Source organism: Entelurus aequoreus, linkage group LG19 (genome assembly GCF_033978785.1).
Source record: "Entelurus aequoreus isolate RoL-2023_Sb linkage group LG19, RoL_Eaeq_v1.1, whole genome shotgun sequence".
Lineage (NCBI taxonomy): Eukaryota > Metazoa > Chordata > Actinopteri > Syngnathiformes > Syngnathidae > Entelurus > Entelurus aequoreus.
This window is the reverse complement of record NC_084749.1, coordinates 9,673,041-9,700,733: the sequence shown is the minus strand read 5'-3', so window position 1 is coordinate 9,700,733 and position 27,693 is coordinate 9,673,041. Positions and strand designations below refer to the sequence as shown.

At 35.3% G+C, this 27,693-nt stretch overlaps 1 protein-coding gene across 2 annotated transcripts in view; it reads right to left on the bottom strand.

The window, feature by feature from the left end:
• usp13 (ubiquitin specific peptidase 13) overlaps nucleotides 1-27,693 on the bottom strand; it is an 86,218-nt gene that overhangs the window by 15,368 nt on the left and 43,157 nt on the right. The window contains exons 8-18 of one of the 2 annotated variants that reach the window (XM_062027843.1): nucleotides 26,750-26,940; nucleotides 23,746-23,817; nucleotides 22,559-22,631; nucleotides 15,987-16,112; nucleotides 15,510-15,663; nucleotides 15,234-15,408; nucleotides 14,110-14,198; nucleotides 12,808-12,930; nucleotides 11,242-11,265; nucleotides 10,919-11,062; nucleotides 5,567-5,727 (exon numbers count right to left, since the gene is read on the bottom strand). In XM_062027843.1, coding sequence (XP_061883827.1) covers nucleotides 5,567-5,727; nucleotides 10,919-11,062; nucleotides 11,242-11,265; nucleotides 12,808-12,930; nucleotides 14,110-14,198; nucleotides 15,234-15,408; nucleotides 15,510-15,663; nucleotides 15,987-16,112; nucleotides 22,559-22,631; nucleotides 23,746-23,817; nucleotides 26,750-26,940 — 1,332 coding nt within the window. Of the gene's footprint in view, nucleotides 1-5,566; nucleotides 5,728-10,918; nucleotides 11,063-11,241; nucleotides 11,266-12,807; nucleotides 12,931-14,109; nucleotides 14,199-15,233; nucleotides 15,409-15,509; nucleotides 15,664-15,986; nucleotides 16,113-22,537; nucleotides 22,632-23,745; nucleotides 23,818-26,749; nucleotides 26,941-27,693 lie in introns of both variants that reach the window. The other variant, XM_062027841.1, reaches the window with a different exon arrangement.

Sequence of the window (27,693 nt, the reverse complement as noted above, 5' to 3'; positions counted from 1 at the left end):
TTATAGGAATTTTTGACCATTCTTCCAAAAGCACATTGGTGAGGTCACACACTGATGTTGGTGGAGAAGGCCTGGCTCTCAGTCTCCGTTCTAATTCATCCCAAAGGTGTTCGATCGGGTTCAGGTCAGGACTCTGTGCAGGCCAGTCAAGTTCATCCACATCAGACTCTGTCATCCATGTCTTTATGGACCTTGCTTTGTGCACTGCTGCACAGTCATGTTGGAAGAGGAAGGGGCCCGCTCCAAACTGTTCCCACAAGGTTGGGAGCATGGAATTGTCTAAAATGTTTTGGTATCCTGGAGCATTGAAAGTTCCTTTCACTGGAACTAAGGGGCTAAGCCCAACTCCTGAAAAACAACCCCACACCATAATTCCTCCTCCACTTAATTTCACACTCGGCACACTGCAGTCCGAAATGTAGCGTTCTCCTGGCAACCTCCAAACCCAGACTGGTCCATCAGATTGCCAAAAGGAAAAGCGTGATTCATCACTCCAGAGAAGGCGTCTCCACTGCTCTAGAGTCCAGTAGCCACGTGCTTTACATCACTGCATCCCACGCTTTGCATTGGACTTGGTGATGTATGGCTTAGATGCAGCTGCACGGCCATGGAAACCCATTCCATGAAGCTCTCTGCGTACCGTACGTGGGCTAATTGTAAAGTAACATGAAGTTTGGAGCTCTGTAGCAACTGACTGTGCAGAAAGTATTTGCACTATGCTGACCCTCTCTGTCAGTTTACGTGGCCTACCACTTTGGTGGCTGAGTTGCTGTTGTTCCCAAACTCTTCACTTTTCTTATAATAAAGCCGACAGTTGACTTTGGAATATTTAGGAGCGAGGAAATTTACTGAAAGCGGCCCATTCTTTCACAAATGATTGTAGAAACAGTCTCCATGCCTAAGTGCTTGATTTTATACACCTGTGGCCGGGCCAAGTGATTAGGACACCTGATTCTGATCATTTGGATGGGTGGCCAAATACTTTTGGCAATATAGTGTATATATATATATATATATATATATATATATATATATATATACATATACATATACATATATATATATATATATATATATATATATATATATATATATATATATATATATATATATATATATATATATATATATATATATATATACATATATATACATATATATACATATATATATATATATATATATATATATACATATATATACATATATATATATATATACATATATATACATATATATATATATATATATATATATATATATATATATATATAGCATTGTAATTAGGCCGATATTATCAGCCGATAAATGCTTTAAAATGTAATATCTGAAATTATTGGTATCGTTTTTTATTATCAGCATCGTTTTTGTTTTTGTTTTTTTGTTTTTTTATTAAATCAACATAAAAAACACAAGATACACTTACAATAAGTGCACCAACCCAAAAAACCTCCCTCCCCCATTTACACTCATTCACACAAAAGGGTTGTTTCTTTCTGTTATTAATATTTCTGGTTCCTACATTATATATCAAAATATATCAATACAGTCTGCAAGGGATACAGTCCGTAAGCACACATGATTGTGCGTGCTGCTGGTCCACTAATAGTACTAACCTTTAACAGTTAATTTGACTCATTTTCATTAATTCCTAGTTTCTATGTAACTGTTTTTATATTGTTTTACTTTCTTTTTTATTCAACAAAATGTTTTTAATTTATTTATTTTATTATTATTTTTTAAAAAGGACCTTATCGTCACCATACCTGGTTGTCCAAATTAGGCATAATAATGTGTTAATTCCACGACTGTATATATCGGTATCGGTTGATATCGGTAATTAAAGAGTTGGACAATATCGGATATCGGCAAAAAGACATTATCGGACATCCCTAATTGTAATCTACAATCACTGATATTGAAAGTGTGATTTTTTGGTGGGGGAAAAATAAATATTTTTGTCTTTAAAAACAATTGTTGAAAAATGGGATCTTTTACACTGAAGGTCGTCTTATATTCGGGTCGAGACAGTAATATTGATAACAGGAGCACATGTGGGAGATGTTTGTTGTTGATGGGGTCAGCGAGGTGGGAAGAAGTATCTCCTCCTGACTGCAGGCTAAAAATAACCTGGGTAAGACCCCCTGCAGTTCTCAGGGCTGAACGTTATTGCTGCAACATGACAAACACGCAGTTTGTTCTTAATAACTCACTGCAATTCTCCAAAGGCTTTTTTCTAATGAAGGGAAACTTTTGTGTGAGGAAGATATTTAAGCATAAATACCTCTGCCAGGTCCTGGCTACCAATAGTAAATACATCATTTAAAACAATCCTGAGTCCAGACGGTGATCCGGATCAGCCCCAAATTCTAATCACTTACTCCTGACCCCATTTCTGACAATTCCAGGAAGTTTCATCAAAATCTGTCCATAACTTTTTGAGTGATGTTGCTAACAGACACACACAAAAACAGACAATACATAAAAGCTCCTGGCGGAGGTGATTCATGGATTGTCGTGTCTGTGCATGTTTGTTTGGTTCAACACACCACAAGAGGGTTCGCTTCTGTCAGCAGCTTGGTGCATTTGTGACATGAACTGAGATAAACAGAGTGAACCCTCTTGTCAGTCATCCTCTCTTTGTCTCTGCGGGTGGTGGCGGGGCCCCGAGCATACACACACAGAACATTAGAGCCTTATAACTTAGTAGAAATGATCCGCATCAGCCCCAAATTCTAAACACTTACTCTTGATCCCATTTCTGACAATTCCAGAAAGTTTCTACAAACAATTTACAATCTACAATCACTGATATTTAGAGTGTGATTTTGGGGAAATGACGAAATACTTTGTCTTTAAAAACACATGTTTGAAAAATTGGATCTTTTATATTGAAGGTCGTCTTATATTTGTGTCAAGACAGCAATATTGAGAAGTCTTGTGAAATTTAAATGTAAAAATACATGTCCTAGAACAACACTGTTTATTTTTTTAATCAATATTAAAGAAAAAGTGTCGTCTTATATTTGTGTCAAGGCGGTAATATTCATAAGTCTTCTGAAATTTCAATGCAAAAACGCATGTCCTGGAACACCTGTTTATTTTTATCGACAAATGTTTAAAAAGAAGGGTTGTCTTATATTCTTGTCAATACTGTAACAAAGATAACTCTTCTAAATTTCAATGCAAAAACGCATGTCCAGGAATAACACTGTTAAATGTTTCCACAAATATTAAAAAAGAAGGGTCGTCTTATAGTCGTGTGAAGACGGTAATATGTCCAGGAATAACACGGTTTAATTTGTTGACAAATATTAAAAAAGAAGGGTCGTCTTATATTCGTGTCAAGATGGTAATATTGATAAGTCTTCTGAAATTTCAATGCAAAAACGCATGTCCAGGAATAACACTGTTAAATTTGTTGACAAATAGTAAAAAAGAAGGGTTGTCTTATATTAGTGTCAAGACGGTAATATTGATAAGTCTTCTAGAAATTCAATGCAAAAACGCATGTCCAGGAATAACACTATTAAATGTTTCCACAAATATTAAAAAAGAAGGGTTGTCTTATATTCGTGTGAAGACGGTAATATTGATAAGTCTTCTAGAATTTCAATACAAAACGCATGTCTAGGAATAACACTGTTAAATTTTTCCACAAACATTCAAAAAGAAGGGTTGCCTTATATTCGTGTGAAGACGGTAATATTGATAAGTCTTCGAGAATATCAATGCAAAAACGCATGTCCAGGAATAACACTGTTTAATTTTTCCACAAATATTGAAAAAGAAGGGTCGTCTTATATTCGTGTCAAGACGGTTATATTGATATGATGAAATTTCAATGCAAAAACACATGTCCGGGAATAACACTGTTTCATTTTTCCACAAATATTAAAAAAGAAAGGTCGTCTTATATTCGTGTCAAGACGGTAATATTGATAAGTCTTCTAGAATTTCAATGCAAAAACGCATGTCCAGGAATAACACTGTTCAATTTTTTTCACAAATATTAAAAAAGAAGGGCCGTCTTATATTTGTGTCAAGACGGTAATATTGATTTGATGAAATTACAATGCAACAACGCATGTCCAGGAATAACACTGTTAAATTTTTCCACAAATATTAAAAAATAAGGGTCGTCTTATATTTGTGTCAAGACGGTAATATTGATATAATGAAATTTCAATGCAAAAACGCATGTCCGGGAATAACACTGTTTCATTTTTCCACAAATATTAAAAAAGAAAGGTCGTCTTATATTCGTGTCAAGACGGTAATATTGAGAAGTCTTCTAGAATTTCAATGCAAAAATGCATGTCCAGGAATAACACTGTTAACTTGTTCCAAAAATATTAAAAAAGAAGGGTCGTCTTATATTCGTGTCAAGACGGTAATATTGATTTGATGAAATTTCAACGCAAAAACGCATGTCCAGGAATAACACTGTTAACTTTTTCCACAAATATTATAAAAGAAGGGTCGTCTTATATTCGTGTGAAGACGGTAATATTGATAAGTCTTCGAGAATTTCAATGCAAAAACACATGTCCAGGAATAACACTGTTTAATTTTTCCACAAATATTGAAAAAGAAGGGTCGTCTTATATTCGTGTCAAGACGGTAATATTGATATGATGAAATTTCAACGCAAAAACGCATGTCCAGGAATAATACTGTTAAATTTTTCCACAAATATTAAAAAAGAAGGGTCGTTTTATATTCGTGTCAAGACGGTAATATTGATAAGTCTTCTAGAATTTTAATGCAAAAACGCATGTCCAGGAATAACACTGTTCAATTTTTTTCACAAATATTAAAAAAGAAGGGCCGTCTTATATTCGTGTCAAGACGGTAATATTGATATGATGAAATTACAAGGCAACAACGCATGTCCAGGAATAACACTGTTAACTTTTTCCACAAATATTATAAAAGAAGGGTTGTCTTATATTCGTGTCAAGACGGTAATATTGATTTGATGAAATTTCAATGCAAAAACGCATGTCCAGGAACAAACGCTGTTAAATTTTTCCACAAATATTATAAAAGAAGGGTCATCTTATATTCGTGTCAAGACGGTGATATTGATTTGATGAAATTTCAATGCAAAAACGCATGTCCAGGAATAACACTGTTAACTTTTTCCACAAATATTATAAAAGAAGGGTCGTCTTATATTCGTGTCAAGACGGTAATATTGATTTGATGAAATTTCAATGCAAAAACGCATGTCCAGGAACAAACACTGTTAACTTTTTCCACAAATATTATAAAAGAAGGGTCGTCTTATATTCGTGTCAAGACGGTAATATTGATTTGATGACATTTCAATGCAAAAACGCATGTCCAGGAACAAACACAGTTACATTTTTCCACAAATATTAAAAAACAAGGGTCGTCTTATATTATTGTCGATACTGTAACAAAGATAAGTCATCTGAAATTTCAATGCAAAAACGCATGTCCAGGAACAAACACTGTTTCATTTTTCCTCAAATATTAGAAAAAAAGGTCCGTCTTATATTCGTGTCAAGAAGGGAGTGCACTTATGTGTCCGACTGACCGTGGCTCGCAGTGCCTGGATGCCGTGAGTGCGAGGGAAGCCCATGGAAGTGAGGATGGCGATGCTCTCCTCGGGGGGCGAGTTGTCCAGCCGGGTGGTGCCCAGGAGGATCTCGGGGGCGGGGTCCAGCATGGAAGGGAGAAGGAGAGGCTCTGCAAAGTCTGGAGACAAGGACAAGGCCATTAAAAAAAATAATATACGTTGATGAACGCCTACAAAAAGGCGAATTATTGATTTTTAGTCTGGGACTGAAGACAAAAGTGGTCAACAGGCGTCATTCATCTCCCAGAAATAAAAGAAAAGTCTTTATTGCCGTGTTATTGATTGGCCGTGAAGGAGCAGGCGTGCGTTAAGAGGCGTAAATAAACACGCCCACTTAAATGCTCCTCATTATACTACTTGTTTCCACTCCACGTGCAATGGGGCCGCACACAAAGTCACTCACATCTGCACACGCTCACTTCTGTGCAGTCTCCACTTTTTTTTTTACAGAAATACAAGACGTTATTTTTGAGTGTAAAGATGTTAAATCACACGTACAAACCAATTGGTGGTGCCAAATAGCGACCCCCGCCCAAGCAATTCTGAGCTTTTCTTCCTGTCATTCACACCCAAACAAACGCATTTAATGTTTTTGTCGTTTGATTCCGTAAATCGTGAAATTGACAAATTTGTAGCAAGCCGCATTGAGTCATATTTCAAAGTAAAGGTCTCCATGAGGCCTGTGCAGTTATGCTTTTATTCCGTGGATATTTATTCATATGAGGACGCAATATGCGAAAAACATGTTTTTGCACGATTATTTTTTTAATTCCACCTCCGAATTAATATGATCAATCAATCAATCAATCAATCAATGTTTATTTATATAGCCCTAAATCACAAGTGTCTCAAAGGGCTGTACAAGCCACAACGACATCCTCGGTACAGAGCCCACATGATGATGCAATAAGTAAAAAATACTTGAAAAAATGTTGTTGCTGGATATGAGGGCAGAATTCCACCGCTTTATAAAGTAAATCACTTGTAATTCACACTGTAGGTCCTTCGATTTAAAATGTTTCATAATTTAAGGAAAAATGTCAAGATGAGAGCAAATTCAAAAACATAACGACATGAATTTGTGAAAATGGCGAAATTGTCAAATTTGTAGCGAGCCACATTGAGTCATATCTCAAAGTAAAGGTCTCGATGAGGCCTTTACAGTGATGTCATTATTATGTCAAGAAACTTTCTTATGATGACGCAATGTGCGGAAAACATGTTTTTGCGCGATAAAAAAAAATCCACCTCTTTTTTTAACCAAAACAAATACCTTGACTGATTCACACTGTAGGTGCTTGGATTTAACACATTTTCACAAGTAAATATCTTAGCTTTGTTAAATAAATAAAAAAATAGAAATCGTAACTTGTCCGCAGTTTTTACTCAGTTGTAAAATTAGCACATTTATAACGAGACATTGAGTCGTACCTCAAATCAAAGACCTCGATTAGGACTTCTTATGTATGCCATTATTCTGTTTGTATGAATTAATATGATGATTAAATAAGTAAAAAACAGGCTGTTTGTTTTAAAACTTTTCATGATTCAAGGAAAACTGTCACGATCAGAGCAAATTCAAAAACATTACGATAGAATTTTGTAAAAATCGTAAAATTGTCAAATTTGCCACATTGAGTCATGTCAAAGTAAAGGTCTCGATGAGGCCTTTACAGTGATGTCATTATTATGTCAATATACTTTCATATGATGACGCAATGTGCGAAAGACCTGTTTTTTGCTAGAATTTTTTTAAATTCCCCCTCTTCTTAAACCAAAACAAATAATTTGACTGATTCATACTATAGGTTATTGGATTTGACAACTTTTCACAAGTCAAGATCTTACCTGTGTCAAATATACAAAATGCACAAAAAATCGTAACATATCGGCAATTTGTACTCAATCGTAAAATCTTTGCAATTATAACGAGCCACATTGAGTCGTATCTCAAATTAAAGGTCTCAGCGAGGATTTTCCAAATATGTAGTTATTGTTTTCTATATGACTTTGACGCAATGGCTAAAAACACGTTTTATTTTGCTAAGTTTGTTAGACAAACAATACTATCAGCTCCTTTTTCATTCATGAACCTTTTATCATATTGAAATAGTTTTTTCAAAATGTAATTAAGAAAACAGAGAGCATGTTGAATAACTAAAAACACCGCGACAGCGGGGCATTGAGGATTGCAATTTCAGTTTTTGCGTTTTGGCTACGCTACCTATTGTACTGTCCTATCGTGTTAGGGACGGACAAAGCCATCGCTTTTAAAAGAGGTCTGCATTTTCTGGTTCGATTCTGGTTCTGGTTGCTTATAAAATAAAATAAATTGTTGTCTTCTAACAGAATTGTGGGTGTGGCTGAATAAGAAAAACACATATGTCATGACATTATTGAGTACGGATGGGTATCGTTCACATTTGAACCGATACAGTACCAAAATCCCAGTACCTGGGAATCGATACCGGTACTCAACAGTCGTAAATGTTAGTACTTTTGTGTGTTAATAAATATTACTTGTTTTTGATGATAAAATCTCATATTTTATTGCAACATTTAAAAAAGATCGGATTATGATAACTGCTGTCCAGTTGTTATATCTTGTTTTATTATCATGACATTAAGTTACAATTACAGTTGCAAGTCCAGGACGTTAGACAGCATTAGCGTATAGTTTATGGTGTGTCTCGTCTTTTGCTGCGCCCTAAAAGGTGTTAATTCTCTAAGTATTGTACTTATTACGCACCAGCTGTTAGATCGTAACGTGCATCTTAGTTGTAGTTTTCATTAACACATTTGGAGGTGTTGATATTGCCATGTAAAATTGCTAATGCTAATCAGTTGCATGTCAATAGCAAAGCCAATTTGCATTAGCATCTAGCTAGCGCATTTTTGGAAAAAGTGGAGCCTTACTTTACTTCCGTTGGGAGTTTTTATGTAGTCAATTTCTTCCCCAACCCAGGTACCAAAACATGGCACAGTTGGATTTTACAAGAATCGGTGCCCAGTTGGACCGATGGGATTCGGTCAGTGCCAAAAAAGGACCGGATTCCTATTTTTAAATCTTGTTCTCAGTGGACCACGTGGACAATTCTCCAGGGGGCTCCGCAAAGTGCGCCAAAGGGTGAACTTGAGCTGGGTGTTCTCCTTCAAAGTCAAAGGCAGCAGGAGGTTCTGCTTTTTTCTTCCCCTCTGCAGGCCTTTTTAACGAGCGCCGCGGGAAATAAAAGTGACACAAGTTGAGGCCTCGGGGGAACATCTCTGCTACCGAGCGCTGACAAACTTTATTGTCTCGTCACGGACGTGCACACGCCGATAAACGACTACATAAGCGTCCTGATCCGGCGGAGATGTGACTCGTCTCTCACTTTGAATTATCTGGGAGTTAAAAGAAGGCCACACACAGCAATAAACATGCCTCGTCGCTGCGTGTTAGCGTCTGCATCGAGGAGGAGGAGGAAAAGGAGGTGGTGATTTGCGGAGACAGTCTCTTTCCAGAAAAACAGCAACTCTGACATTTATACATAAACACCAAAATTGAAAAACATTTAATTTAATTTATTTTAAATGTATTTTAATTTAATGTATTTTATTTTATTTATTTTTTATTTTATTTATTTATTTATATTTATTTTTTTATTTATTTTTTTTTATTTTAATTGTATTTTATTTATTTATTTTTTTTATTTTTATTTTTTTACTTTATTTTTTTATTTTTTTTATTTTACTTTTTTTTAATTGTATTTATTTCAATTCAATTTCATTGCATTCCATTTAATTTAAATTAATTACATTTAAATTTGATTTAGATTCATTTCATTTAAATTTAATTTCATTTAATTTAAATTAATTCAATTTATTTCAATTTAATTTAGTTTTATTTAATTTCATTTCAATTTAATTTAATGCTTCAATGCTGAAGTTGAACTGAAATCCTGGAAACATTTTTTAGAATTGTTGAAGTAGAGCACACAATTCCCAAACAAGCTGAATATTTTAAAGTTGGAACAGTTTGAATCAGATGAAAAATGAGGGAGTTGTGGAACTTTGAAGAAAAAATTGGGAGTTTCGGGAAAAGCGGGAATTTTTTGAAAAGGGTAAAAAAACTTGAATGTTCTGAATGAGTTGAATTGGTTGGTGTTGGAATTTTTTAAATCGGTCGAGAAATGTTGAAGTAGTAACATGTTGAATTGTGAAATGGTATTATGGAAATCCTGGAATTTCGGAAAAACCGGGAATTTTTCCAGTTCAAAAAACAACTTTGTTTTTTTGTCCCGATTAAGAGGAATGTTTTGACGGTGGAACGGTTGAAATGCGTTGAAAAATGTGGAAGGAGTAGTAGCCAGAAATAGGGCTTTAGAAAGCCAGGAATTCTGGAAAATCTTGGAATTTTTTTGAACTAGGAAAAAAGGTAGTTTAAATTTCCAGAATGGTAGACTGTGTTGAAGGTGGAATGGTTTGATTTGGTTCATTTTGAATGGGAAAAATGTGCCAGAAAACCTGAAATTCTGGGAAATCTGGGAATTTTTTCAATTTGTGAAGGGAAAAGCCCACGATTCCCGAATAGGCTGAACAGTTTGAAGTGAGAATGGTTTGAATTGGGTGAAAAATGTGGAAGGTAGAGCGCGCCAAAATCTGGGGCAATGAAAACTTTCCAGGAAGAAGTATAACCAGGGATTTGGACAACTAGGGAATTCTGGGAATTCGCCGACGTAACTTTCCTAACAGAGAGCGGGATCACTATTTGGCATGCTGAAGAGGTCCATACGGAGAGCGGGATCACTATTTGGCAAGTTGAAGGGGTCCATAAATTGAGGTTCTACTGAACTAACTTTCCTAACAGAGAGCGGGATCACTATTTGGCAAGCTGAAGGGGTCCATAAATCAAGGTTCTACTGAACTAACTTTCCTTACAGAGAGCGAGATCACTATTTGGCAAGCTGAAGGGGTCCATAAATCAAGGTTCTACTGAACTAACTTTCCTTACAGAGAGCGGGATCACTATTTGAAAAATAGCCAATTAATTTTGAATGGGAAAAATGTGCCAGAAAACCAGGAATTCTGGGAAATCTGGGAATTTTGGGGAATTTGTCAAGGGAAAGCCAGCGATTCCCGAATAGGCTGAAGTTTGAAGTTAGAATGGTTTGAATCGGGGGGAAAATGTGGAAGGTAGAGCGCGCCAAAATCTGGAGAAGAAGAAGTTTAATAAATAGATGAATTTTGGTGTAGAAAACCATGCTATGGAGCATTCACACAATAAATAGATGATTTGCTGTGCAGCGGAGGAGTGCACTGTCAGTTCCTTACCGGGCTCCTCCATGTGGGCTATGATCCAGTTGAAGGCCATCTCCGGGCCCATGTTGCCCGTGTAGTAGACGGCCTTCCTGCAGGCCTCCAGCGGGAAGCCCATCTCCGCCAGCTGCATCACCGCCACCTCGTCGATCTCTGGAGCTGAGGGAGCCAGGAGGAGAAGGAGCGTCACCGACGTGGAAATCCTTCTGACAACCACTTAGCAACCGGAGCTACTGGCTCTCCTTGGGCCTCATTAAGTGGCGAGACCGGAAGACGTTACTTCAACGCAGGACTGTGACGGCGTGCAAAGGTGCTGCTAATGAGAAGGAGGTACTCACAGTCCAAGGAGCTCATGGAGGTATCTGCAGAACAAAGGAGATGAATCACACATTGCTTTCAATGACGTGTCCAAACTATGACGTCATGACTTTAATAAGGAACGCATTCAAAAATGTCAATTTTCTTGCTGCTGTTTGTCACCATCCTGTGGACAAGATGAGTAATTCACACCTATGACCAAGTCTTTACTTGTGAAGAAAGGAGCACCAAGATGCTCAACGAGGCGCCGCAGCCTGGGAGAGACAATCGGGTCAAGAAGATTCATTGCTGCTGAGCCCAGCAGAACCAGAACTGGGCCGTGGTTATTGAAGTGAAAATGACTTACAGTGCAATAAATAACTCTCCTGACCTCCTTTTGTTTACGTGGTGAGGCAGGAAGAGAAGCCACGAGTCCGTCTTTTATATTATTATCATAAAAATGATGAGTCGTCACAATTATTGCATCCGTGGTGTAGAAGGGAAGATTCATTTGAGTGCAGGAGGTAAACATTTTAACAAATATATTCCTGTATGACATTCTGACAGTAAAATTACATTTGTGTCAGAATATTGGGATTTAAAGGAGCCATATGTCAAGTGATGTGGTGGGCCAGATAAAATAAATTGGCGGTTAGCATAAGTGATGTGGCGGTCAGCATAAAATAATGTGGCGGTCAGCATTAAAACAATGTGGCGGGCCAGAAAAAATGATGTGACGGTCAGCATAAAGTAATGTGGCGGGCCAGATAAAATTTTATGGCAAAACAAATACAATGGCGAGCCACATAAAATAATGTCACAGACAACAAAATGACATGACAGGCCACAATAAATGATATGTTGGGCCATTTAAAATGGTGTGTCAGGCCACATTAAATGAAATGACAGGCCATGTTAAATGAAATGAAAGGCCATATCTGGCCTTTGGGCCTTGATTTTGTCACCTGTTGTTACTGGTGTCAAAATCAAGGCCCTGTAATTAATCCAAATTCAAAATGGCGTGGTGTTCCACTTAAAATAACAGGGCGGAACACATCAAATGGAGTGGCGGGGCTGCATAAAATATTGTGGCGGGCCACCTAAAATGCCGTGGCGGGCCAGATAAAATGAAGTGGCGGTCAGCCTAAAATAATGTGGCGGGCTAGATAAAATAACATGGCAAAACAAGTACATTGGCAAGCCACATTAAATAATGTCACAGACAACAAAATTACATGACGGGCCACAATAAATAAATGGCGGGCTACATAAAAAAGTACGGTGGGCCACAATAAATGACATGGTGGGCCATTTAAAATGGCGTGTCGGGCAGTTTAATTACTTCACATCAAATATTCCAAATTGAAAAAAATTGGGGGGTTAATATTATATTTTATATATTTTTCCATAAAAAAATGAACTTTTTTTTAACATTCCAAAACATTCAAATTAAAAAAAAAAATTTACTTTACATTGACGGATGGATCTGAAGTTGATTCAGAGATTTAAACCTTGAGAATAAAAAAATGTATAAAAATAAAATATATATATATAGTATTGGGTTTATATATTGTATTGTGTGTGCGTGTGCGTGCGTGTGTGTGTACCTGTTGTGTCCTCGGGCAGCACAATGGGCGGCATAAGGTCTGGAAGTTCCTCTTCACCTGCCTGAAGTCCTGTGGCCCGCAGCCGACTCAGATCAAGGAAGTCTGGAACATCTATGGCCAAATCTACACCCAATAATCACACATTGGACATAAACAAACACATATAATAAACATTTGGCATAAACAAACACATATAATAAACATTTGACATAAACAAACACATATAATAAACATTTGGCATAAACAAACACATATAATAAACATTTGACATAGACAAACAAATATAATAAACATTTGACATAAACAAACATATAATAAACATTGGACATAAACAAACACATGTAATAAACATTTGACATAAACAAACATATAATAAACATTTGACATAAACAAACACATAATAAACATTTGACATAAACAAACACATGTAATCACACATTTGACATAAACAAACACATACAGTATAATAAACATTTGACACAAACAAACATAATAAACATTTGACATAAACAAACACATATAATAAACATTTGACATAAACAAACATATAATAAACATTTGACATAAACAAACTCATATAATATACATTTGACAAACAAACTCATAATAAACATTGGACATAAGCAAACTCATATAATAAACATTTGACATAAACAAACATATAATAAACATTTGACAAACAAACACATAATAAACATTTGACATAAACAAACACATAATAAACATTTGACATAAACAAACACATATAATAAACATTTGACATAAACAAACACATAATAAACATTAGAGATAAACAAACACATATGACATAAACAAACACATATAATAAACATTTGACATAAACAAACACATAATAAACATTAGAGATAAACAAACACATATGACATAAACAAACACATATAATAAACATTTGACATAAACAAACATAATGAACATGCTTGCGTGTTTCTGGTTCCGTGACAACAGAATCTTCCTAAAGTGTGTCTAATGGATCAAAGCTCTCTGCTGCCCTCTAGTGGCTATTAGACACAAGTCAGTCCTATTATTTCTAACATCCTATGTCTACATTTAATCTGCAGTCCTAACTGGATATTTAAATAAATAAATAAAACACAACTAATTGCAATATTTGAAGTATCCCATGTGTACAGGTGGGGCCAAAGTGGGGACTTGAGCAATGATACACCTGTGCGTCCTCCCAGTGCTGGGGTCCCAAAGAAGACGGTGGACAACATGGCGGCACCACGCAGGAGCCAGGAGGGTCACACATAGGAGCAAGGAGAAGAAGCGGGAGATAATTACCCAGTTTCTTCGGCACCCAGTCCACTCCAAATGTGAACTTTTTGATTTGGACGATCAGATATTCTGGAAAGGAGGCGAAACGTGACGTCCTGAGGACAAAAAGAGATCAATTAAGTCCAGATCATTTATTTATATTTTACACAAATGTACAATGACAAAACGTAGCTATTTCTAAATATTTCTCAATAATCATAAATATTTATAAATATTTCGAAAAAATTCTAAATATTCATACATATTTATAAATATTTTTGAATATTTATGAAAAACAATTACATTCTGAATACCTCTAAATACATGTATAAATATGTCTAAATATTGATACATATTTATAAATATTTTTAAATATTAATAAATATTTATATATATATATTTTATATTTATAAATATTTCTTGATATTGAGAAATATATTTTTTAATATTTATAAATATTACTAAATATTTATATTTCTAAATATTATTAAATATTTCTGAATATGTATGTATACTTGTAAATATTTCTAAATATATTTCTAAATATCAACAAATATTTATAAATGTTTGAATATTTATAGATATTTATGAATATTTTTAAATATTATATAATATATATAATAGAAATAATAATTTATATGCATATTTCTATATATGTATAAATATTACTAAATATTTTATATATATATATATATATATTATATATATATATATATATATATATATATATATATATATATATATATATATATATATATATATATATATATATATATGAAAGGTAAAATTAGTTAAATAAAATGTAAAAGGAGGTAAATAAAAGGTCAAATGAATTTAAATGAGTTAAATAAAAGGTAAAGTAAGGTAAATAAACGGTTAAATTAATCAAATAAATAGGTAAATAAAGGGTCAAATTTTTCAAATAAAAAGGTAAAAAAAAGGGGGAAAAAAGGTCAAATTAGTTAAATAAAAGGTCAAAGAAGGTAAATAAAAGGTCAAATTAGTTAAATAAAAGGTCAAAGAAGGTAAATAAAAGGTCAAAGTGTGTGAAATAAAAGGTAAAAGACAAACATAGAAGGTAAAATACAGTCAAAGTAGGTGACTGCTGACTTGTTAAATATTTTCTGTCCTCAGGAAGATTTGGGACTTACTTGACTCCTGCCGACTTGGCCTGCAGAGCCGAGCTCCAGAAGTCGGGCACGTTGTGGGGCTCGGTGAGGGCCTGCAGGCACGCACTGAAGGGGATGCGAGCTCTGACCGGCCCTGGAGGAGCTGTCATCTTCTCCTCGGCTTCTCTCCGCTTCACCTCGTAAGCCAGAAGCTCCTCTGGTTGGACGACAACAAGGACTTAAAGGAACATCATCACTGCTCCACTTGGAGCGCTTCTGATTCTACCCATGATGCTTGGCGTCTTCCCTCCACGTTACCTGCATTTGTTGCCGCCTCCATGGGTGCCGGCAGCTGGATGCAGTAGTCCACCTTCTGGCTGTATCGCACCCGGCGGGTCTGGCAGCACTGGACTCGCTCCTCCACCAGGAAGCGGAAGGCGTCGCTGGGATTCTCTGAGCTGCTACTGTTCCTCTGTAGAGTACACCTACTTTTTACACACCTGGTGAAGCTACCACAACGTGCAAGTTTCTCACAGCACGTGGTGGACGCTACCACAACGTGCAAGTTCCTTACAACCCTTCACTTCCCATAAAAGGACCATATTTAGGGGTGGGTACCATTCACATTTCAACCCGTACGGTACCAGTTCCCCATACACGATACCAGTACTCAACGGTAGTAATTTTAGGTACTTTTGTGTGTTATTAAATGTTATTCGTTTGATAATAAAATTGCATTTACTTTTTGCCCTGGGGGCCACATCAGGCTAAAAAATGTAGTCAAGTCAAACTCACCTCCACCAAGTTGATGATGTGCATGAGGAACTCGTGGGCGTCTTGTTGTCTGTCCGAGGAAAACTCTGGGTGTCCCCGGCTGGCCAAGGCCTTCAGCATCCGAGGTGAGACGCCTTTCTGTTGGTGCTGCAATAAAAGGAGTTTTCACACACGATGCTGGGCTGTACTGGAATAACACTTGGAATATGTTGTTATTGCTGCACAGATCAATGAACAAATAAATATTAAAATGGTCATTCTGTCAGAAAATGTTGCTCAGAAGTGAATCCAAGTCATTTTTATTGAGGACCACATGGCGACTATGGCCGCCCTCAGAGGGCCACATGTAACAGTGAATCAAATATATGACTTTGAACGCACAATGGCATTGTTAGACCATTTGCACAGGCCACTCTTTTTGATGATTATATTTGTACAGATAGATGGATAACTTGAGTCAAGAGGACAAGCAGAGTTAAGTGTTTATTTTTGAATATCTACAAAATAAAATGCATGGAAGTTGAGATAATATTCAAGTGTAGAACATATGCATGTGCAAATATTCGATGTCAAACATAAATAAACTCATGCATTTAACCAGGAAGTGTCTTTTTTTTTCTTTCCAAGCCTTTCGCAGACCACATTAGAATGATGTGGCAGGCCACCTTAGAAATATGGGACAGGCCAATTTAAATTGAAATGGCGAACCTAGATAAAATGATGAGGTGGGCCACGATAAAATGACGTAGCGGGCCACGTTAGAAATATGGGACGGGGCACATTAAAATGAAATGGTGCACCACAATAAAATGATGTGGCGGACCACAATAAAAATTAAACGGGAAGCCATAATTAACTGATGTGGCTGGCCACTTCAAAATGATGTGGCGGACCACAATAAAATGAAACGGGAGGCCATAGTTTAATGACTTGGCTGGCCACTTCAAAATGAAATAGCGGACCACATAAAATGATGTGGCGGACCAGATCAAAATGAAATGGCAGACCATATAAAATGATGTGGCAGACCATATAAAATGATGTGGCAGACCACATAAAATGATGTGGCAGGCCATAAAATAATGTGGCAGACCACGTAAAATTAAATGGCAGGCCATAAAATGATGTGGTGGATCACATAAAATTATGTAGCAGTCCACATTAGAATGATGTGGTGGACCACAATAAAATGACGTGGAGGACCAGCTAAAATGATGTGGAGGACCACAATAAAATGAAATAGCAGGCCATAAAATAATGTGGCAGACCACATAAAATGAAATGGCAGGGCATAGAATGATGTGGCGGACCACATAAAATGATGTAGCAGTCCACATTAGAATGATGTGGTGGACCACAATAAAATGATGACGTGGACCATATAAAATGATGTGGCAGACCACATAAAATAATGTGGCAGACCACATAAAATAATGTGGCAGACCACATAAAATTAAATGGCAGGCCATAAAATGATGTGGTGGATCACATAAAATTATGTAGCAGTCCACATTAGAATGATGTGGTGGACCACATAAAATGATGAGGTGGACCATATAAAATAATGTGGCAGACCACATAAAATAATGTGGCAGACCACGTAAAATTAAATGGCAGGCCATAAAATGATGTGGTGGATCACATAAAATGATGTAGCAGTCCACATTAGGATGATGTGGTGGACCACAATAAAATGACGTGGAGGACCAGCTAAAATGATGTGGAGGACCACAATAAAATGAAATAGCAGGCCATAAAATAATGTGGCAGACCACATAAAATGAAATGGCAGGGCATAGAATGATGTGGCGGACCACATAAAATGATGTAGCAGTCCACATTAGAATGATGTGGTGGACCACAATAAAATGATGAGGTGGACCATATAAAATGATGTGGCAGACCACATAAAATAATGTGGCAGACCACATAAAATAATGTGGCAGACCACATAAAATTAAATGGCAGGCCATAAAATGATGTGGTGGATCACATAAAATTATGTAGCAGTCCACATTAGAATGATGTGGTGGACCACATAAAATGATGAGGTGGACCATATAAAATGATGTGGCAGACCACATAAAATAATGTGGCAGACCACATAAAATAATGTGGCAGACCACATAAAATTAAATGGCAGGCCATAAAATGATGTGGTGGATCACATAAAATTATGTAGCAGTCCACATTAGAATGATGTGGTGGACCACATAAAATGATGAGGTGGACCATATAAAATTATGTGGCAGACCACATAAAATAATGTGGCAGACCACGTAAAATTAAATGGCAGGCCATAAAATGATGTGGTGGATCACATAAAATGATGTAGCAGTCCACATTAGGATGATGTGGTGGACCACAATAAAATGACGTGGAGGACCAGCTAAAATGATGTGGAGGACCACAATAAAATGAAATAGCAGGCCATAAAATAATGTGGCAGACCACATAAAATGAAATGGCAGGGCATAGAATGATGTGGCGGACCACATAAAATGATGTAGCAGTCCACATTAGAATGATGTGGTGGACCACAATAAAATGATGAGGTGGACCATATAAAATGATGTGGCAGACCACATAAAATAATGTGGCAGACCACATAAAATAATGTGGCAGACCACATAAAATTAAATGGCAGGCCATAAAATGATGTGGTGGATCACATAAAATTATGTAGCAGTCCACATTAGAATGATGTGGTGGACCACATAAAATGATGAGGTGGACCATATAAAATGATGTGGCAGACCACATAAAATAATGTGGCAGACCACATAAAATAATGTGGCAGACCACATAAAATTAAATGGCAGGCCATAAAAGGATGTGGTGGATCACATAAAATTATGTAGCAGTCCACATTAGAATGATGTGGTGGACCACATAAAATGATGAGGTGGACCATATAAAATTATGTGGCAGACCACATAAAATAATGTGGCAGACCACGTAAAATTAAATGGCAGGCCATAAAATGATGTGGTGGATCACATAAAATTATGTAGCAGTCCACATTAGGATGATGTGGTGGACCACAATAAAATGACGTGGAGGACCAGCTAAAATGATGTGGAGGACCACAATAAAATGAAATAGCAGGCCATAAAATAATGTGGCAGACCACATAAAATGAAATGGCAGGGCATAGAATGATGTGGCGGACCACATAAAATGATGTAGCAGTCCACATTAGAATGATGTGGTGGACCACAATAAAATGATGAGGTGGACCATATAAAATGATGTGGAAGTCCACATTGGAATGATGTGGCAGGCCACATTAGAATGATTTAGTAGACCACATAAAATGATGTGGCAGACCACATTAGAAGGATTTGGTGGACCATCTAAAATGATGTGGTGGACCATATAAAATGATGTGGTGGACCATATAAAATGATGTGGCAGACCACATTGGAATGATTTGGTAGACCACATAAAATGATGTGGCAGACCACATTGGAATGATGTGGCAGGCCACATTAGAATGATTTGGTGGACCACATAAAATGATGTGGCAGTCCACATTGGAATGATGTGGCAAGTCACATTAGAATGATGTGGCAGGTCACGTTAGACTGATTTGGTGGACCACATAAAATGATGTGGCAGTCCACATTGGAATGATGTGGCAAGTCACATTAGAATGATGTGGCAGGTCACGTTAGACTGATTTGGTGGACCACATAAAATGACGTGGCAGTCCACATTGGAATGACGTGGCAGTCCACATTGGAATGATGTGGCAGTCCACATTAGAATGATGTGACAGGCCACGTTAGAATGATTTGGTGGACCACAGAAAAAATTGTGGCAGGCAACGTTGGAATGATTTGGTGGACCACATAAAATGATGTGGCAGGCTACATTGGAATGATGTGGCGGACCACAATTAAATGATATGGTGGACCACATAAAAAATGACTTCACATCAAATATTACACTTTGACATATTTTTTGGGGGAAATATTGCATATTTTGTGTGTTTGCTATAAAAAAAACTAGTTTTCTTGGACAAAAAGGGCATAAAACAAACCAAAAACGTAAAAATGAATAAAAACTTAAAATCTTTTGGATCCCTGAGAATTTTAGGGTTGTTGGTTTTTTTTTCAAACTGTCATTGCTTAAAACATAATAATGAATCAAAATCAATGTTATGAATTATTGACCTAATTAAGGCTCCATTACTTCACATCAAATATTACACTTTGGAATATTTTGGGGGGAAATATTGCATATTTTGAGTTTTTTCCATTAAAAAAACCTAAGTTTTCTATGACAAAAAGGGCATAAAACCAACCAAAAACATAAAAATGAATAAAAACTCATAATCGATGGATAGATCCAAGGTTGATCTACAGATTTAACTGTTGAAAGTGAAAGAAAAATAAAATAAAATAATGTATGACTTATTTTTATGAGTCGGGTCCTTTTAGTGGGATTTTTTTGAAAACTGTCATTGCTTAAAAAATAATACTGAATCAAAATCAATGTTGTTATGAATTATTTACATAATTAAGGCTCCAATTATTTCACATCAAATTGTACACATTTTTGGCGGTGAAATATTGTGTGTTTGCCATAAAAAAAAACATTTTCTTTGAGTAAAATGGCATTCAAGAAACAAACAAACAAAAACAACATAAAAATATACTTTAAAAAATTATAACTGATAGATCAATCTGAAGTTGACAGAGATATAGGCGTTGAAATTAAAAAACAAAACATTTATATGATTTATTTTAAACACTTTTATAAGTTGAATCCCTGAACATTTGTGTGGGATTTTTGTTTACTGCCTTTGCTTAAAAATAATAATGAACCAAAATCACTGTTATGAGTTATTGACCTAATTAGGCTCCAATTACTTCATATCAAATTTTACACTTTGAAATATTTTGGGGGAAAATATTGCATATTTTGTGTGTTTGCTATAAAAAAAAACAGTGTTTTGCTTTAACATTCAAAAAGGGAATAAAGCATTTAGAAACATTAAATGTTAACTTTATATGGACAGATAGATCTTAAGTTGATTAAGAAAATCAAGCATTCAAAAAATAATAATTTATACTTAGTGCACTTTGAACATGTTTATGACAAACCATTCCGGGTCCCCGGGGACCAAACTTGAGCGAAACTCTAACAGTTAAAAAAGTAAAAAGAAAAATGTGTTGATTTTAAAAATGAAGAATTTCAAAATTCTTTGATGAATGTTGAGTGTGGGGTCCTCAGTGGAAACAGTTTGGACACCCCTGCCTGAATGAAGAACATTACCAAGTAAGACATAAACCCCGAAATGTTGAGGGATTTCTGATCACGGTGTTATGTTGAGGGCGGGGCCCTTCAGGAGCCTGGTAATAACAATGAAACAATATTAAAAAGGGAAATGGGGCCACAAAGGCCTGATTGGAGACTGCAATGTAGACCACCAAGTCTCAACTGGAGGAACTAGAAGAGCTAGGAACTAAGTGTTGGAGGAGAAATCGAGGAGGGCTGGTTAGAAAGGGACACAGGAGTAAAAAGAGGACTTGGCAGAGAGGACACGTAGGACATGGAAGCAAGGACGTGGACGTGAGACAGCTATTTTCACAGCATGAGCAGGGAGGTGCCAGAACATTCTAAAACCAAACTTTACAAAAGTTGTGTTCCCAAAACGTGAATTAAGACGTGTCGCTTTAAAAACATCCATGCAAGTGTTTAGTCTGCAGTGTTTAGTGTTTAGTCTGTAGTGATTAGTCTGAAGTCTGTAGTGATTAGTCTTTAGTGTATAGTCTTAAAACTTAAGTATTTTAGTCTTTTAGTCTGTAGTCTGCAGTCTGTAGTCTTTAGTATTCAGTGTTTAGTCTTAAAACTTAATTATTTAGTCTTGTATTTTAGTCATTAAGTCTTTTAGTTTTTAGTCAGTAGTCTCTAGTCTGTAGTCTGTAGTCAGTAGTCAGTAGTATTTAGTCTGTAGAATTCAGTGTTTAGTCTTAAAACTTAAGTATTTAGTCTTGTATTTTAGTCATTAAGTCTTTTAGTTTTTAGTCTGTAGTATTTAGTCTTCAGTATGTAGTCTGTAGTGTTTAGTCTTTAATCATTAGTCTATTATTTAGTATTTAGTGATTAGTCTTTAGTATTCATTGTTTAGGGTTTAGTCTTAAAACTTAAGTTTGTAGTCAGTAGTCTTGAGTCAGACTTTAGTCTTTAGTCTTAAGTCTTAAATCAGACTTAAGTCTTAGGTCTTTGGTCTTAAGACTTAAGACTAAACACTAAACACTAAAGGCTAAACACTAAAGTAGTCTTTAGTGTTTAGTATACCATGAATTGATTTACGTGGACCCCGACTTAAACAAGTTGAAAAACTTATTCGGGTGTTACCATTTAGCGGTCAATTGTACGGAATATGTACTGAACTGTGCAATCTACTAATACAAGTTTCAATCAATCAATCAAAAGTCTTACGTATTTTAGTCTGTAGTCTTAAGTCTTTAGTCTTTGGTCTTTGGTCTTTAGTGTTTGGTATTTAGTGTTGAGTGTTGAGTTTAGTGACATGCTGCTGAGGTTTGGGCGCAGTTTGATACCTTGTATTCTTCTTTCATCACCTGTTCAATCAGCTCACATTTCACGGGCGGCTTGGAGTACTGGCCTGAGAGGAGCCCGTGACCCAGTTTGGCCCTGTTCAACCAAGCGAAGATGAAAATAGGGCGTTAACTAAGTTTAGTCCTGTTCAACCACGCAAAGATGAAAAAAGACGTTAACTAAGTTTGGCCCTGTGAAACCAAGCAAAGATGAAAATAGGAAGTTAACTAAGTTCAGCCCTGTTTAGTTAAGCAAAGACGAAAAAAGGACATTAACTAAGTTTAGCCCTGTTCAACTAAGCAAAGATGAAAATAGGACGTTAACTAACTATAACATTTACATTCATAAACATGCATGTTATATAAAATTTAAATTTATAAACATGCCAATTATATAACATTTACATGTATAAACATGTATGTTATATAACATTTACATTCATAAACATGTATGTTATATAACATTTACATTTATAAACATGTATGTTTTATAACATTTACATTAATAAACATGTATGTTTTATAACATTTACATTTATAAACATGTATGTTATATAACATTTACATTTATAAACATGCAAGTTATATAACATTTACATTTAGAAACATGTATGTTTTATAACATTTACATCTATAAACATGTATGTTATATAACATTTACATTTATAAACATGTATGTTTTATAACATTTACATCTATAAACATGTATGTTATATAACATTTACATTTATAAACATGTATGTTATTAACATGTACATTTATAAACATGTTGTATAAGACTTACATTTGAGTGGCAAAGGAAAATAGGACGTTAACTAACTATAGCATTTACATTCATAAACATGCATGTTATATAACATTTAAATTTATAAACATGCAAATTATATAACATTTACATGTATAAACATGTATGTTATATAACATTTACATTTATAAACATGCAAGTTATATAACATTTACATTTAGAAACATGTATGTTTTATAACATTTACATCTATAAACATGTATGTTATATAACATTTACATTTATAAACATGCAAGTTATATAACATTTACATTTAGAAACATGTATGTTTTATAACATTTACATCTATAAACATGTATGTTATATAACATTTACATCTATAAACATGTATGTTATATAACATTTACATTTATAAACATGTATGTTATTAACATGTACATTTCTAAACATGTTATATAAGACTTACATTTGAGTGGCAAAATCCTGCGTGGGGTCAAGGGGTGAATAGTCAAAAATCCTCTGAAGGTTCCCGACATACCTAAAGATGAAAATACACGTTACACACGCTGACTTAAAGATGAAAATACACGTTACATACGCTGACATAAAGATGAAAATACACGTTACACACGCTGACATAAAGATAAAAATACACGTTACACACGCTGACATAAAGAGGAAAATACACGTTACACACGCTGACATAAAGATAAAAATACACGTTACACACGCTGACATAAAGATGAAAATACACGTTACACACGCTGACATAAAGATGAAAATACACGTTACACACGCTGACATAAAGATGAAAATACACGTTACACACGCTGACATAAAGATGAAAATACACGTTACACACGCTGACATAAAGATGAAAATACACATTACACACGCTGACATAAAGATAAACATTTTTACTTCAATGCTGTAAAAAGGCAAATGTTTTTAATCTAAAAAATGTAAACCTTTTCTTTTTAACTAAACCCCCAACACAAATACCAGCCGAACTCCATTCCACGCAGAAATGCAATGACTTTGCATTCTTTTATACTGATAAAATTGAAGGCATCAGACGCACCATCAATATCTCAAGTAAAAAAGTTGGATCACCACCCCATTTAGGCAAAAGTAACACAGCAATGATGGCAAGCTTTAATGCCATAGACTCTAAAACTCTAGTGGAAACGGTGACAGCTCTAAAGTCATCCACCTGCTGCCTTGATGTTTTACCTACCAACTTCTTTAAGAATGTTTTTGACTGCCTATCAACAGACATCTTGCAAATAGTTAATAATTCTATTAAATCGGGCAATTTCCCGAAGGCTTTCAAAACTGCAGTCATTAAACCTCTTCTAAAAAAGCAGAGCCTAGATGCCTCTGTTATCAACAACTACAGACCAATTTCAAATCTACCATTCATAAGTAAAATAATTGAGAAAGTTGTCCTCCAACAACTAAATCACTTCTTGGCTTCTACTGGCTGCCACAACAACTTCCAGTCAGGATTTCGACCTCTTCATAGCACAGAGACGGCCCTTCTTAAAGTTATAAATGACATCCGTCTAAACACAGACTCTGGCAAAACTTCAGTATTAATGCTTTTGGACCTCAGTGCTGCATTTGACACTGTCGACCACTCAATACTTTTGGACAGGTTGGAAAACTGGGTGGGGATCTCAGGCACAGTTTTAAGCTGGTTCAAGTCATATCTACAAGATAGGAACTATTTTGTTTCCATTGGTGACTTTGTATCAGAACCAACCAACGTAACGTGTGGAGTCCCCCAAGGTTCAATCTTGGGGCCGACTTTATTTAACATCTATATGCTCCCACTAGGACAAATCATGCAAAATAATAACATTGACCATCATTGCTATGCCGATGACACCCAAATCTATGTAGCGCTATCACCAAATGACTATCGCCCCATAGATCTTCTGTGCCAGTGCATTGAGCAAGTCAAACACTGGATGTGCCAAAATTTCCTACAACTAAATGAAGATAAAACTGAGATAATTGTTTTTGGTGCTAAAAAAGAAAGGTTTAAAGTCATCCAACACCTTCAATCACTGTCCCTGAAAACCTCAAATAAAGCCAGAAATCTTGGGGTTATTTTAGATTCTGATTTACATTTCGACAGTCACATCAAATCAGTAACAAAATCGGCCTACTATCACCTCAAAAATGTAAAAAGACTTAGAGGGCTCATGTCAGCTCAAGACTTAGAAAAACTTGTACATGCCTTTATTACCAGTAGGCTAGACTATTGTAATGGTCTCCTTGCAGGTCTTCCCAAAAAAACTGTCAGGCAGCTACAGCTTGTTCAGAACGCTGCTGCTAGAGTTCTAACAAAGACCAAAAAATGTGAGCACATTACACCAATTCTTAAATCCTTACATTGGCTCCCTGTACATCAGAGAATAGATTTCAAAATCCTCCTGCTCACATATAAATCACTACATGGTCTAGGGCCCAAGTATATCACTGATATGCTCCCACTATATACGCCCTCTAGATCACTAAGATCTTCTGAGACCAATCTGTTAGCGGTTCCCAGAGTAAACTCAAATCAAGGGAGATCATCATTCAGTCACTATGCAACACATAGCTGGAATAAACTTCCTGAAGATGTCAGACTCTCCCCAACTCTCACTACTTTTAAAACTAGACTGAAGACTTTTATGTTCACCTTAGCTTTCAGCTAAATCTTTTAATCTTTTAACTTTTAACGTCTGCACTGTTTTTATTTTTATTGTCTGCATTTTAATTTTGCTTTTATTTTCTTTCATTTCACTTTGTTGTCTGTGAAGCACTTTGAGTCTGCCTTGTGTATGAAAAGCGCTATACAAATAAAGTTGCCTTGCCTTGCCTTGCCTTAAATATTTTTTCCTAAAATATTTCTACACAATTTTTGTCAAATAAATTTTTCCTCACAATATTGCGTTTTTCTAAACAAAATGAAAACAATTCACAATACAATTGACTTTAATCCTGTAAAATGGCATATGTTTTCTTTAAAAAATTAAAACCTTTCTTTCAAAATATTTTTCTTTACATTTTTCTACACAATTTTTGAAAAATAACTTTTTTCTCAGAAGATTGTGTTTTTCTAAAAAATAATTTAGAAAAATTTCACAATACTTTTGACTTTAATCCTGTAAAATGGCATTTTTTTCTGAGAAAAAAAAAAAGACTTTTTCACAAACCATTTTACTTGAATCTTGTCAAATTACATAATTTTGTCTTGTAAAATAAATAAATAAATCTCAGAATATTTGTAAAAATTCTTATAGGACAACTTTTCCTCACAATTTTGCTAAAAAAGTGACTTCCGTAGAGACAAAGTGTGCTAAGGTGACACATTCAATGGTAGTAAAACTGAAAGGTTTGAGGTAAAAAGCATGTTATTGCATGAAAGAGGTGGTGGGCGGGACCAGTGCTGTGATTGGTGGAGGCACAATACTCACGTCCTCTGGAAGTGGGGGATGCTGAAGAGGACCTGCATGACGGTGCTGAGGTAGCAGCTGTTGCCCAGGTTCTTCATGCCCGTGTAACCTGACCCGTACACCACCTTCAGTTTCATGCCCGACTCCTGGATCACCTCCCACTCGCTGACCCTCGGCCGGGTGTTGTTGTCTGTGTGCTGGCCGTTCTCTGTCTTGTGGACACACAGGGACACACACACTTAAGTACCACTAAAACATTCCCCAAACAGTTCATAGACGTCTCTAGTTTTGAGCGGGGAGGGCGAAATCTGCAAAACTCTGAATCGATTCATAATTTCCAAATATTGATTTCTTAGAAAATGTTAAACATTTGTAAAAAAAAAAAAAATAATATATATATATATATATATATATATATATATATATATATATATATATATATATATATATATATATATATATATATATATATATATATATATATATATATATATATATATATATATATATATATATATATAGTTATTTTTACAAAAATTGTGTCGAAAACATTTTGGAAAAATATATTAAAAGAAAGGTTTTAATTTTTTTAAGAAAAAAATAGGCCATTCTACAGGATTAAAGTCAATTGTATTGTGAATTTTTTGTAATTTTATTTAGAAAAACACAATATTGTGAGGAGAAAGTTATTTGACAAAAATTGTGTAGAAATATTTTAGGAAAACATTTAAAAAGAAAAAGTTTACATTTTTTAGATTAAAAACATTTGCCCTTTTACAGCATTAAAGTCAAAAGTATTGTGATTTTTTTTTTAAATTATTTTTAGAAAAACACAATCATGTGAGAAAAAAGTTATTTTACAAAAGTTGTTTAGAAATATTATAGAAAAAATGTTTTTTAAAAGAAAGATTTTCATTTTTTAAAGTACAAAATATACCATTTTACGTGATTAATATATATATATA